Source organism: Amphiura filiformis, chromosome 3 (genome assembly GCF_039555335.1).
Source record: "Amphiura filiformis chromosome 3, Afil_fr2py, whole genome shotgun sequence".
NCBI lineage: Eukaryota > Metazoa > Echinodermata > Ophiuroidea > Amphilepidida > Amphiuridae > Amphiura > Amphiura filiformis.
In genome coordinates, this window is record NC_092630.1 from 544,478 (window position 1) to 560,452 (window position 15,975).

The window sequence follows — 15,975 nt, forward strand, 5'->3', positions numbered from 1 at the left end:
AAGATTTGCCCTTCATTTTGCATACCACTTTGTCCATTTTTTTTTGTAATTTCTTCACAAAATGCAAAAAATGCAAAAAAAAAATCAATGGGTGTAGTACCCCCTTAAGTGATGCTGTTTGTTTGTTTGGGTTTTTGTTGTTGTTGTTTTTTTTTACTTTTTTATCTTCATGTGTTTTATTCAACATTTCCAGCTTCGAACAACAAAACAAGAAATGAAGACTAAGTTTGTTTTTCCAGTAGCTGTGAATGACAGAAAACAGAAAAGGCAGAAAGACGCGTACCCAGCAAACACAAAACGTTTTATTGTTGGGTTATAGTAACGTTCCACAATCATTTTTGAAAACTTGATGCAAATCATGCATTGTAACTCATGTTATCTAAGAGTTGGCAAAATATTTTGCTAAATATTTGCCAAAAATATTTTCCAAAATATTTTGACAACTTTTTTAGTGTATTTTTTTAAATACAACGTTTTAAAAATGGCTTTTATATGGCAAATGTTATCAAAACGTTTAGAATAAAATCACAACATGCTTATAATATTTTAAGAATATTTTTGTGTTTGAGTTGTTATTTAGAGCGTTGACAGGAAGCTGTAAGAGTCATAATAATGAAGAATTTAATATTTGATTGTTGTTAAGGGGTTTTATTTATACTTTTCTTTTAAGGTACTCTTTGGTCCATGGGTTAATAGAAATCCCTGTGGTCAGCTTTGGGTGCTGGTCAAGTCAAGTCAAGTCAAGTTAAACTTTATTAATCCATTTCTGGAAATTACATGCACATATGAGATCATAAAACCATAATTGGCAGCCAATGTGGTGGGCACACCAAAAGTTGAACCACATATCAGGTGTTTCATACTCACACCCGGGAACTTCGACAACACAGTTTGTGAAAATTAATATGTAACAGAACTTTAGGTATATAATTTCCTAATGTACCATTTTGGTGCCTTTTGACAAAAGAAATGAATTGACTCCAGACCGGGGTACATACCACTGGGGTCGTAATATTGCATATTACCATGCATGAGATTTAGCCATTTTACTGAACATGAAGACATATCAAAGCATTTACAGCTTTTGTCATTTTACGATAAAGCTGACGAGTTGGCGCCTATATAACTTTTAACCTCATTGATGATGATAGTTTACTATAATTAATTGTTTTGTTTATGTGTGTGCCCTATTGTATACAGGGGAAATTCAATATTTGCAAAGACCATGTCTTCCACTGTCTGCATATGACATGACGCACTCGAAAGATATTATAGAGAAATATGAAAGAGAGATATTTCACAAGAGTAGCCTAGTGATTTCAATGCGATACGGAGCTTGCAAATTTGTCATCAGGCTTGCTGCTTTCAGTGGAGCACTAATTAGATAGTACGGCTCAATGGCTGCAAGTAAATTATTTGCAACTTTTTCATATCCGGATGCAAGATTCTAAATACCGAACTCTATACGTGCTGCTACGATATTTATTTTTGTCATCTGAGTGCATGCAGACATGAAAATATTTGTATAGATTCGAATTATTTCTCAGTGTAGTATAGAATGCAATTGTCATAAATCTGTAAGGCATAAAATAAACGCATAAAATAACGGGACTTTGGCTGTATTGTGAAATTTAAATGGTATAAGCTTACTATAATTTTGCTATCTACTGAAGATACAAAAGGAATCCAACATGCATTCGCAATCACTATGTGACACGTCACAGGGAATGAATATTAAATGATTGATTGATTGATTGATTGATCGATCGATCGATATACCCAACTATTACACCAATGTGTCATGTCAGTTGCATGGTATCGATCATAAGAAAGGTAGGCCTAATTTTAATTTAAACTATAACATTTTTGCCAAATATAGGATATAGCTGTAATCGATCAGTCAGTAGGATGTAAACCCCGGATGTACTACTTACTGTTCATGTAGGTTTTTGTAGGCCTACAATAAAATCCCATTTTGAGAAATTGCATTGTTAAGGAGTATTTCGTGATCCTAGCATCCCCTTTTTATCACATTTTCAGTAGATATCCACGAAAAAAGCTTATTCCCAACATTTCAGTTCATTGCGATTTTTTGTTTGTGAGTATGCATGATTATGTGTATTACACTGCTCCAAAAGGCTACTGCTGATGTAATTTCGTTCTGGTATACCAGGACGTAATTCAAATTTGACGAAATTTTTGCTAAACGAATTATTAAATCTGCAAGAAATTTTTTGTACATAAACATTATGTAGCCAGAGGTTTACAGTGGTATAAATTCTCAATTATTTTTAGAAAAGTAGAGGTCAATAAGGCTGTGGATCACGAAATGCCATTTTCAATACTACATAACATTATTATATATCGGATTGACTCCACATGCACGAGAACGCATCAATGCCGTCTTTTGTTCCTTTTTATAATACTAGTGCACCTGCGGCTGTGAGAGCCCTGATGCTGTGAGAGCACTGGCATGATAGCGATACTGTTTAACCCCAGATGACCTTTGACCTCTGATGGCCTTGGTGTAATTTTTTTCATGCTCCCCTCATATGAAGGATTCCACCTATCAAGTTTAAGCCCAATAGGGCAAAGTTTAAATTTAGCCCCTACATGACCTTTGACCTTGGTTGACCTCAATTTTGTTTTGCGCATATATTCCCCTCGTATCAAGGATTCCACTCACCAAGTTTGAGCCCGAAAGGACAAAGTTTGAAATCCATGACCTTTGACCTCGGATGACCTCCATATGTTTTTCATGCTCCCCTCATACAAAGGTTTCGACCCACCATGTTTGAGCCGATCGGACAAAGTTTGAAATTTGACCCCTCCGTAATGACCTTTGACCTCGGTTGACCTCAATTTTGTTTTGCGCGTATATTCCCCTCGTATCAAGGATTCCACCCACCAAGTTTGAGCCTGATAGGACAAAGTTTGAAATCCATGACCTTTGACCTTTGACCTCGGATGACCTCCATATAATGTTTTTTCATGCTCCCCTCATACGAAGGTTTCGACCCACCAAGTTTGAGCCCGATCGGGCAAAGTGTGAAATTTGACCCCTCCGTAATGACCTTTGACCTCGGTTGACCTCGATTTTATTTCGCGCATTACATTCCCCTCCTATCAAGGATTCCACCCACCAAGTTTGGGCCCGATCGGACAAAGTTTGAAATTATGACCTTTGACCTTGACCTCCGATGACCTTCAAAACCACATGGCCAACATGCTTTTCCCAATACCTATCTATATCCCAAATTTCAGCATGATGCGTCGAAGTGCGGCGATACGCATAGCCGGACAGACATACAGATAGATAGATACACGTACAGATAGACAGATAGAGACCGCTTATTATTTTATTAGTATAGAAAACAAAAAATATGTCTAATAATAGTTCGTAAGTTTAAGACAGTGTAAAAACATATTATTACCAGAAGGCATAAATAAACACGTTTCGGGTAATTGGACGCTTTGACCGTACAAGATGCATGCATGTAAATTGTTCTACCACATGTCTACGCTTGTATTATTATCGTGGTTACCGAATGGTTTTTCCAAAAAATAGATTTCCGGATTTTTTTCCAGTCGCGAATGTTGGAAATCCAGACTTTTAAATGTTTAAAGTGTGCAAAGGCGATGATTTCCAGCATAGTTCAAAATCGGAAATCCTCAATTTGAGAGCTCATTTTGGACATTTCCGTGGTTTTTCATTCATTTAATTGCATTTCCAAGCTTTTTCTGCAGTAACATTGGCAATTGGCATTCCAGTCATTTCAGAAAGCAAACTTGGATTCACACGAAATCCAGACATTTCTTTTATTGAAAAGTTGCTCCTCTATTTTCACTTATTTTCTGAAATAACCCAATTAACATCATGACCTGCAATATGTTGCTAAATGGGACCTTGTAAATTAAAATGCTTTGATAATTTTTGTACATGTGGTTCAAGCATGCATCAGTTACGTAATCACCCTAATTATTTCTGATAATTCTCTTTAATTTGTCTCATTATCATTAGTTCTAATGCAAAGATTGGTGAATAAATATTACATTTAAATGCATGCTTGAACCATAATTTGTACTTAGTTCTCCAAATTACAAATAATGATTTGGACAATTATCGTAGTATAGGCTATAGCTATATAATGATATGCGCCTTTTAAATTGTGGAGAGAATCGTTAAGTGCAATCGTTTATATGGTCGTGAGGGTTCCGAGAAATATTCAAAATGACCTTTTATTTATTTAGCTTTTATTTTTTCGTGTCATAAAATCCTAAGTATATGGATTGTCAGGGATTTTATGTCATGGAATTTATGTCATAAATTACTTTTTTATTTCTTTTTCTTTTTCGGGTAGCCTATTAACACCCCCCCCCCCCAATCTAAGAGATTGCATAAATATTCTAAATTGCCTTTCAATTTATTCATCTTTTTCCAGGACTTAATTATTCTGACCTATCAAGAAATTCATTTTCCTTAGAAGTCTTCGATATTAAATACACGAAAGGCCATATTGATATAAAAGACTTCAAACTGTTCGGGACAAATAAAATACCTTGAACAACGATATCACATACTGATACTCCATAATACTAATGTTCTTTTGGTACTAATCAAAATCAAATTGAAAGAAATTTATCAGACATGCACATGTTGATTACATTCGAAATCCCGTGTCGAAATCCTCGTAAAACCATCGATTCTATGGTAAAACCCATCAACTATGCACTACATTAATTGTGTAGCTTACTTTACGATGCTATTTTTAACTTAAAGGGCATTTCGTGATCCACAGCCTCATCCCCACTTTTCTCAAAAAAGTTGAGATTTTTATATCACTGGAAACCTCTGGCTACATAATGTTTATGTACAAAATATTTCTTGCAGATTAATTCGTTTTGCAAAGATATCGTGAAATTTGAATTTCGTTCTGGTGCACCAGAACGAAATTACAACGCATTGTCTATGGAGCAGTGTAATACACATAATCATGCATAACTCGCAAACGCAAAATCGGAATCAACTGAAATTTTGGGAATAGGCTTTTTTCGTGGATATGTACTGAAAAATGTCATAAAAAGAGGATGCTATAGGATCACGAAATCCTCCTTTAAAAAGCATGGGGAGGAATAATATGTTACAGTAAGCATGGCAAGTTCAATGTAAAGTAGGCCTATTGTAATAAATATTTAAGTGTTCTATACATTTACTGTGTAAATGAAAATTTAAACGCCTAGCAGTGTTCAAAAAGTGTTACAGAAACATTAAACACTTAGATTTACAGATAGTGAAAGTTTTAAACGTACGCCCATGTTGTCAATTATGATTTATGATGGTATCTTATGTCAAATCCATACGTGCATTTACGCATACATTGCTATCTACTGAAGATAGTCTAGTGCACACATCTGCAGACGATAGCTTTAAGTAGTTTCTGATTACGATTGTGAAGATTCTGAATCTTTCTTTCCAATCAAAAATAGTCACATGCTCATACACACAGCTTTCCAAATTTAATTTATCAGCTAAAAATAGTGATTTTTACACACGCAATATCCGATGTAATGGTTGTCTTCTCAAAACCTGTTTGAGAATAGCAAGTCTTTATTTTCTTTATATTCGTATTATCTAATATTAGATCATTGGAATAATTACGAGAGGCGGTCAGTAAAGTTGACCTTTGATTATTCCTAAAGAATAATGAAAATGTGCGAGAAATTGGGCAAAAGGTACCAAAAACAGGCAAAAAATCAAACAAAATTGCGGAAATTTTGACTAAAGAAACTGAATTCAGTTTTAAAACTGAAAATTCTCATATTGAATATTTGGATGGAATTTATTTATGATCACATAAAGACTGTACCTTTGTCTTTCAAACCACATAATGTGTAAATAATACCATATGAAAATAATCCATGGGGTAACATGCCAACTCTCGTATAAGAAGGATTTTATAGTTTTGTTGTTGTTGTTTTTTTTTCAAACGAATAGCAAGTCTTTATAACAATCACATTTTTGATTTCAAACCACCATAAACCCTATGATAAAATACAGGTAAAATGCACTTTTTTCGTGCTATAAAAATTGAAGACAGAATTAAAAAGACTAGTTTGCGTCTAACGTCAGGGCAAAGGCGCGGTGTGATTGGTTGCTGACCTGTGCGCAGTCCGGCATTTTTGGTCTGGTTGACAGGACGTCATACGCAAACTACCGGGTAGTCTTCAATTATATCCAACGTCTGCTCTTTTTCGATAGAGGAATTCCCGAAGAATAAAATACAAGGAAATTATTTTGAAATTAAGATAAAATCATATAATAATTTGTCCATTTAAATGCTGAAATGCTGTTAGAACATTATACAATTTAAAATATTCCAAGGAAATATTATAAGGCAGCTTTTAAACAAAACCAGTTTTGAAAATACTCTTCACATACATTCAATCAAATTAATTTCGATAATTATAATAATTATAGCTATAGGCTATACGGTATATATATGATGAAAATAGGGAGATAGGCATACCTCTTTATAGGCTGAAAATACTTATTAATCGTTTTGCATTTTCCCTGGAGTAAATTTTAAAAAGGAAATTGTTTTTCCGTGTCTGGACCCGGGATCTGGTAAAAGTGAACTTTCCCGTTGTAGGCCTACCTATTTATTATTATTTATGAGAGAGAATATCAGTCTCACCTTCCTAGATGGACTAAGAAAATGACCTACACTTTGTAACTGTTAATGTTAATGACCATGGACAGGAAAGAGGCACCGGACACATAGGTGTCCGGTATAGGTGTCATAACTTGCAAAGTGTCTTTCCCTTGAATGAAGCCAAACCAACCACACATTATAGCAAACGGGCCGCGAATGAATCATGTCAAATGCACGACACTACACTCCCCTACAGATGGAAACCATTTTTTTTGCGAGGCAAAATCAGGTACCAAATGATGCATGCTAGAGATGCGAGCGCTGCGAGTCTAGTCAACTCCCGGTACCCCAGGTCAACATAAAAAGTGGTAACCATGTGTGTTCTAAATTTCGCGGAAAAGGGCTATTTTGTTGACTGAAATCGCGGACCGCGAAATCGCGAAAAAAGGGGGTATTCTGAGCATTGTCTCCGCGAAATTGAAAAAAAAAGGGGTATTTCACAGGTTCGTTCGATCGATGTCTTCAGCCCGAGTCTTCAGCCTCCATCCTCTGGCATTTCATTGATTCCGCCCTCAATCGTCACAGCGAGAGCGTCAGAAGGCAGCTTTTTACTATTGGCACGGCGGTTTCCCGATATAGTTGTCTCAGTGGGTGTTGCACGTATGCTCCCGCACGTTTTGAAGAGAGCTGAATGAGCGACGCGAACATCGATGGTGTCAGATGTAACCGTTTTGGCTGCCGTATACACTTTTCCATGTGGTGAATTGAAAACATTGCGGGAAACATTGGCAGTGATTGGAGCGAATTCTACGACCGACCGAGTGATATTTTTCCTTGGTTTTTAATTCTGTTCGAATTATTTTATTTTGTATCGTTGTTTCTCTTCCCCTGTTGCACTTGAAGTTTGGCGTGCGCCGGTTCGTTCGTGAAGTAAATAAATCAAAGTAAGCTTACCGGGGCATTTTCAATTAAAATCAGTATACAGGCATTGTAATTACCCCAGTTAATAACACAGGATCATCTGGGAGTACAACAGACACAAAGTAATGTTCATACTTGCACATTTTGTACTTAATATATTAAAATATTTGGAGTCATTGAAAGGGGTGTCTGGAAATCTTCTCATTGAAAACCTTGAAAAGGGGGATTTTTACCCTGATTTTGTCAGTGATTTGGCAAAAAAGGGGGTAAAATCAATGAAAAATCAGTGAAAAGGGGGGTTTTGAAAAAAGGAAGAACACACATGGTTACCACTTTTTATGTTGACCTGGGGTACCGGGAGTCAACTACCGCTAAAATTCACACTAGCGGTGTGAAATTATCTTGTTGAGGAGATGTTCTTATAAAGATTTCAATACGTATGCATGAAAAGCATACCTTTTTGCAGAAATGTTCGCATGAATATTTCAACTGTATAAAACCCGGCTTCTTGAGATAATGAGCAAAATGTTCAACACTTTGGTTTGGGCATTCATTCAAGAAACACCCCAGCAAACAAAAAAACGTTTTAAAAACGTTTTAAATAAGTTATATTTTGGCTTTTGGTTTAGGTAAAACGTTTTAATAACATTAAAATGTCGGGTTATATAAAGGTCACGATAACGTTTTAAAACGTTTTGTATGATAACACACTACAACAATATTTTTAAATGTTTTCAAAAAATTTTATTGTAAACTATTTTTGCAAACATTTTTGCCAAATATTGTGTCAATACTTAAATAACATTATGTTAAGATATTTGAACCCAGCAAACACAGAAATGTTCTTAAAATGTTTTTTTCAAAACCTTTTAATAACATTTAAATGTCGGGTTTTAAAAAGGTCATGAAAACGTTTTTGAAAATATTTTGGGCAAACATTTTTCGCAAAATATTTTTTCAACCATAAAATAAGATTTTGTTTAGAATGTTTTGTACCAAGTTTTCAAGAATGTTTTTGGGATGTTATTAAAACGTTTTTATACCCTTTATATACCCCGACATTTAAACGTTTTCTGTAAAACATTTTTGTTTGCTGAGCAGTAGATTATCAAAAATGTTTTTTAAGGTTATGAAAACGTTTTATACTCTTAATATACCCTTTATATAACCCGACATTTAAACGTTTTCTGACAACCTTTTATAACCTTTTGCGAATGATGTCGAAAACGTTTTGTGTTTGCTGGGACAAGACTTGAACTACAACTGCAAGAAAAATGGTCAATTTTCTTTCAAACGCTTTTTAAAAAGCGCTTTGCATAAAAACGTTGCACAAAAACACAACGCGTTTATGTATCTATATAGCACTTAGTATATCAGAATCAGGGTCAGAATATGCAGATTCTAAATCTAAATCTAAACAAATACTCAATAAAATCGCAAAAGCGACATCTAATTGAGATTGATTTGGCTTTATTAATAAAACGTGCTCTTCCTGAGAAATTTGCCTTGAAATCTCAGCCTGAATAAAAGGCAAAAAAAAGGGGTTTTCTTAAGATTAATGCATTCCCTCGACTTTCTCATTTAAAGCCATATTATAACATTTCCATACAAAATAGATTAGTATTTATTTGCCATAAAATGTTAGCTTTTATATATCAAATATGTCTCCTTTTAATTTTGAAAAATCTTTGCCCCCCCCCCCTATAATTCACCACCCCGGGGGTACACATAATTATTGCACCACCCCTAATAAAACGACGCGTTCCTGCGTTTTATACAAAATCTCGGATTTTGACCAAACTACAGCACCTATAGTCTTGATTTTTTCAGGGTATGTGCACAGATTCGCAATCTGTGTTGAGAATCTGTGGTTGGTTTAATCAAGTACAATATAATCATGCAGAAAACAGAATTTTGAAAAATATTGAGGGTGTTCTCCTCAGCAAATGTTATAATATGGCTTTAAGATTGAGGGACTTGAAACCTTCATTAAAATTTGCGACCTTCATTTTTTTTTTACTTTTTAACCGCATTTTTATGTCCTTTTACTTGCAACCATACATATCATTTGAATGGGCATTTCTATAAATTGAGTAATCCATGGTAGATATGACCTTCATTTCCCACACAGGAGGTGTAGGTTTCAAATAGAGTCACTCATTCTGGAAGCCTCATTTGAAATTCACACTCCCTGTGTGGAACATATAAGACCACGTCTAAGGGTGTGCAGCCCAATATAGACGATAGGCAGGGACGATAGGAAGCTGCCGTGGATATGAACAAAAAGTACACTTATCAGGCCTTGTATACAATGCAGTACATTTTGCATCTTCCTTCATTTTTATTCCTGTTCTTTTGTCTCCAAATTCAATTCAATATGCAGAGTTTTACTTTCAAAATTCTTGGCTCTAGATCCAATCCGCTCAACATCGAGATTAATATCCACAGTAACTTTACATCGTAATATGTCTACGTCATGCTCATTTGCATAACTAGAACATTGTTTCATTTGCATATTATCTAGTTGCGACGTTCCGTCTAAGCTGGTGTCTGCGTTAGTCATTTTGTCACAACAATCTCCATCACCTTCGTATTCTGGCGCCTCGTAGCCGAAGTTATCCAGTGCAACCCAATGATGTGCATGCAGTGACGCTATTCGTTGAGTGCTCTTCTCTCTCGGTGAAGATGGCATCTTTTTTCTGAACGTCACATTAGGGTTGCTTATTGTTTGTTTAAAAGCTGACGAGTCTGGTCTTGGTGAAGCTGGTTTTCGTCGCCTAGCGTGACGGTGTTGTAGATAACTACTAGTACTACGCAAGTAGAATATGTTGTTATCTGCAATAGAAAATGTTAAAGAGCTGTGAGAGATTTCTAAAAAAATATATTTGCTATACATGTACTATATAATTTATACGTAAGGGACGCACCATTAGACTTCAAGATGGGGTTAGGAAGTTTTGGAAAAAAACTTCCCCCACTACATGAGCAAAAAAAAACCTTTCCCCACCACACTTTTTTAAACTTCGCTTCGGCGGCGAAATTTTTTCCCCGACCCCAACTTCTTACCCCCGCCCCTGAAGTCTAATGGTGCGTCCCTAAGTATCATATGATGAAATCTAAATGTCTACTTTAAATTTAAATACTTTCGATTTCTCGAAGCTTTGCTAGTGGTCAGGCTTCCTGAACCAGTAAGTAGGCTAGCCCTACCAATGTGGATAAAAGGATTATTCATTGGCAAATAATGTAGGCAGAGTTTGATCCCGGGGTTTGAGCATCGTTTGATTAAATTTTTGTGCGTAAATCCGAAGGCAGGAAAGCGTGCACTGCTTTCTCTTTTGTATGCTCACCCAGCTCGAGTGCAGAGTATCGGCATGAATTGCGTATTGGTTTTCGGTGGGTGGGTATTTGATAAGATTGTGAATTTCGTGTAACTTGATTGAGAGATTTTCTTTATGCAAAACATACGGTAAAAGTTGTTATAATGTATCTATTTATAGTGCTGCTTTGTGTCCGTATATTCATGATTTTAAAAACGTAAAATCGTAAAGTTTCTCAATATCAAAATCAATAACTCGGTTGGACCTACAATGTAATAAGGACCACGAAATTTATGTCACAATAATTGGGTTTTAACCAATGGGGTAGAGCGCTTTTTGCTGCGTTGGGAAGAGCGCGTCACCTCATTGGTCAACTACAAATCGCTCGTCGCTCAGCGATGGAGTATAAATTCAGCTTTATTGTGTTCTATTTTACGAGTAGGCCTATGTAAGTTTTTTTTGTTTGTTTTTTTTGTTTTTTGTTTTTTTGAAGTTTTTTATTCCCTGTTCTTGGAACTGGTGGAGGGAGAAAAAACATACAAAATGGGCCACCAGTTCCCAACGATCATGAATTAAATCATAATATTATAGTCAAAAAATTTTAAGAACAAGTACAAAGGACAATCACAAAAGAGACAAAGACGATGGACAAAGAGAACGTTCACTCTTACAAACAAAACACAAGCACCAGTCTTGTGTCAAACAAGTGCACACATTACTTGGTTACACCCATCTTCCATAATCAGTTTGAAAATAATTGAAGAAAAGGACAACAATTTAAGATGCTTCAAGATCAATGGTCCATTTTTTTAAATGGAGCCACAGTTTACCTTTACTTTCAAGGTAACCCGCTGCTTTCGGAGGTCGTTGTTACGATGTCAAGGCTGGACATGTAGATTATTTTGGTACGCTATGATCAGAATATGTTCCAAAAATTTGGACATTTACATGTAGAACCCATTTAAAACAGGGGTCAAAGTTTGCATGGGAGCAAATTTCCCCCAAATTTCAAAGGTTTTCGGTTTATAAAGTAAAAGTCAAAAATATAGAAACCAAATCGGACATTTGACCTTTTTGCCTATAACTCGAGAATATCATAGATAGGCCCTAGCTAGGTCAAACTATACTTTTCCTGAATCCTTGTGACCCGAGGAACACATTGGTATGGTTTGTAACCCAATCCAAGCACTTTTATTTTTGTGTATCTGAATGACATTTGACCTCTGTTCTATGGTTTCCAGATGTCGATCATTTTAGAGTCTATTCAAAAATTGATCATTAGGCCTACAATATAAGCAGAGGAGGCTTAAAGGCATTCCTACAATGCACTATGATTAGGAAATTTGATCAATATAACCTAATTTTAAAGGCAACATAAGAAAGCCCATCATGCTTTTGTCACCTCTTGTCACTATTTTGCTGTCAGGTTTTTTTAAACATACCTTTTGGTTTTTCTATAAGACCAATGGTAAGCTTATGGCACATCAATAGAATAAAGTAGCCACACCCTCGTCTGTACGTCTGATTGAATATGATACAGATAACAGGATTGAATGCCATGTTGGCGAGCACCATACGAAGGGTAATATCTTCTGCAATAACGCTGATGGAAGTTATGGCATGACGAAGAAATATGGATATCTGGAGATGTACAAAAAAAATTGTTAATCTTAAAAATACTAATTTAATGTTTTTAAACATTAAAATGATCACATTCACTGCATGCATGATTGTATTAGCCTTTTCGAGATATGGCGTAGACAATAGGAGGGCAGTCTTCAATATGGGTAAAACCCGGCAAACCCGTTTCGTGCAGCCTCATCCTATTGTGTCCGCCATATCTCGGAAAGGCTAATTGGATTTGAAGCACACTAACTGTAAGTTGTAAAATTTCGAACTATAACTTTAAGGGGGTACTAAACCCCTCGAAAAACTTATGTCTATTTTTGCATTTTTCTCAAAACTATTAACACAGTGGTAACAAAAGTTATGTATATTATAGGGCAAGGAATCAATTACTACACTGGAATTTCAGTGACCCAAGACAAGCGGTTTGTTATTTATGATCAGAAATAAGGTACCGCTAGGATGTACCTCGTTTCCTATCATATTTACTGAACCGCTTGTCTTGAGTCACTGAAATTTCAGTGTAGTAATTGGATTCCTTGCCCCAATAACATACATAACTTTTGTTACCAGTGTGTAATTATTTTTTGAGAAAAATGCAAAAATTGTCACAAATTTACCACATGGGTGTAGTACCCCCTTAAGTTGTAAAGCTTCAAAATTCGAGACTTTTCATTCTTTATAATTTTATGCATTTTATTCTTTATAATTTTCTCAAAGACTGCTATGACCATAACAATAAATTAATGAAATGAAATGAAATGAAATAAACTAATGACGGAGTTAGTTGATAAGCAAATAAATTACCACATAAGGAATCCAGCAGATGAGGAATTCTATGGAGAGTCCAATGATGACCTTGACGAATCTCTTCTCCCGTTTTTCCCTCGATGACATCACAATCGGGGATGTACTTTGTCTTCTTCCTCGTAGTCCTTTTGATCCCGTAATCATGGAATGTACAACGCGAACATTGCAGTAGATAAATATCCCAGTAAGGATTGCAAAAATTGATCCCCAAAAGGCTATTATGATCCAATAATACATATCTGGGGAACTATTCATGCACATATACCACGTCCTAGACATGAATATAGAATGTGAGTGAAATATTGTAGTTACTGAGGTACCAAGAATACTAAAAGCGGCAAGAGATAAAACAGCCTTTAGACCTAACATCATTCTTGATTTTGCGTTCTTGTAGTAATAGAACGGCTTGCACAATGCGAGATATCGGTCTATCGTCATTAGAACGACGATAAAATACGAGAGTTTTAAGAACGACCAGGCTATTAGGTACTGGTAAACGCACGTATAAATGCCTCCAAGCCAATGTCCTGCAACTAACGCGACGATTACTGGAACATGTACGAGAAACACGCCGCTGAGATCCGATATGGCAAGAGATAAAGTTAGAAGATTTGGAATTTTGCCGTGTTTTAAAATGCGACAACTTACGTATATAACTATGATGTTACCAAATATAGCAAATGGTAACAATATAATATAATATATGCACATTCTAGCGAATTTGAGGGTGGTAAGATTGATATCATACGGATCGCTGGATTCGTTGGTAGAAAGAACACTGCCGAAGTCATCATCGACAGTCAATGATGAGCTGGTCTGGTAATCCATCTTGTTGACAAAAATGTGATGTTTGCACTTTGAGATCGAGATGGTAATATAAATAGAATTTACTGTCGATACATCAAGTTCAAAGTTACTAGTTCACATGGGATGAATTTAAAGATGTGGCACTTAAATAGTTGCTCCAATAATAAGACTCAAAGAAGTTGTCTCCAAAAACCTTGAGAGATGACATAGAATGCATAATGAGCTGGGTTGCCAGAGCATTTAACAGACCAAGAGCCAACAAGAACTGTCTCAGCCCAGAGACTCATTTTTCCCAAGAACATTACCGAATGGCATTCTCTGCCTAATAACATCATCAATATCGAAACAGCCGAAGTATTCAAGCAAGAAGTAACCAACCACCTAAGGAAACAGCAAAAACTCCATATAGCTCTCGCAGCGCTCTCACATTCCTTTGCGTGTGGCTTAGGAGGCGTTGCGAAGTAGTCAAAGTCAAAGCCTGCTGCAACATTTCACAGTTGTTTGAGCCGTGTTTCTCTTGAAGTATTACTGGTGACGAAAGAGGCTCTCCTTGACTGGCATTTATTGAAAAAGTTCACATTCCAGTTGTTGATTATCCAAAATGTGGACACAATCCGAAGACGCGAAACTCTTTAAAGTGGACTGCTCCATATAATGTTCGTACAGTGAAGCAATATGCCTACATCTTCTTTGGTACAACAGGGGTATACCTTGATTCTCAACAACCATGTGCAGTTAATACATTGTGTTGTTGTTTTCCCGAAGCGCGAATATAATACAACTAACACCACCTTACATTGTAGAAATACCAACTTACGAAGCTTTAAGAACCAATAATGTCATTGAATATTCAACAACTTCATTCAAAATCAGCCTCCATGTAACCAAGTCGCCAATCATTAGTTTATTTGTTATTGCTTGCCCATTATTATATCTAAAAGTTTAAACATTTGTGAAGTGGTTCATTTGAACTTTTGACAGCAATATCGATCACAATTTCGATTTGCACTCATCGGAAACTCAACAGGAACCTAAATAACCATGATAGACTGTAAAGCGCGCTTCAGACTCCGAGTATTGTACGTACAATATTGTATGTACAATATGTACGTTATTTAATCTATTGCCATTCTATTTCCAGTAATGTTTAAGTTCTAACGAATGTTTGATGACGAAAAATCGATAATATGTTGCATACAATATCTAGCAGAAATATATTATCGATTTTACGTCATCAAACATTCGTTAGAACTTAAACATTACTGGAAATAGAATGGCAATAGATTAAATAACGTACATATTGTACATACAATATTGTACGTACAATAAAAAGTCTGTATACTGCTTAAGATTACGGTAGGATGAAAAATCAATTTTTGGTTGAACAGAGAAGATCATGAGATGACAACCCATCTTCTCTGGCTTGGGTTGAATGACATGTAATGAAACATTGATCTCTTTCTTCTTCCATGGTGGTAAGAAGTAACCAAGAAAATGTTCACTAAACTTTCAACGGAAACTGAAGGCAAATAAAATTAATATTTACATGACGGCAACTAATTGTCACCAATTAGGTGTATGTGTCTCTAGAAGACAGTCGTAAATTCTTGAAAGATCTGTCCCTCATCTCTGTTAAGCTTAACTTGTTTCTCTAGTCTGGTGGCTATGGCCCGCGGGGATATGTGGACTCTTCTTCCGATTTAACTTGCTTTCCTTCTCATTCTGGGGGAGTCCAATCTATGCCCAGTGTTCTTGGGATGTTCAACGACAACAGAACTCTTACTGAACCGCACTTTCGGGTAGGGGTAGAGTTAGGGGTTAGGATTAGAATTAAAAACCAT

The 15,975-nt window shown here is 35.9% G+C and overlaps 1 protein-coding gene across 1 annotated transcript; it reads right to left on the reverse strand.

Annotated features, from left to right (window-relative positions):
• Positions 1–9,915: 9,915 nt before the first annotated feature.
• LOC140147576 (rhodopsin-like) lies at positions 9,916–14,346 on the reverse strand. Its single transcript, XM_072169355.1, has 3 exons — positions 13,325–14,346; positions 12,334–12,532; positions 9,916–10,409 (listed from the first exon to the last, which is right to left on the reverse strand). The coding sequence occupies exons 1-3, from the start codon at positions 14,153–14,155 to the stop codon at positions 9,916–9,918; spliced, it is 1,524 nt and encodes a 507-aa protein (XP_072025456.1). The 5' UTR covers positions 14,156–14,346.
• Between the last annotated feature and the right edge of the window lie 1,629 nt (positions 14,347–15,975).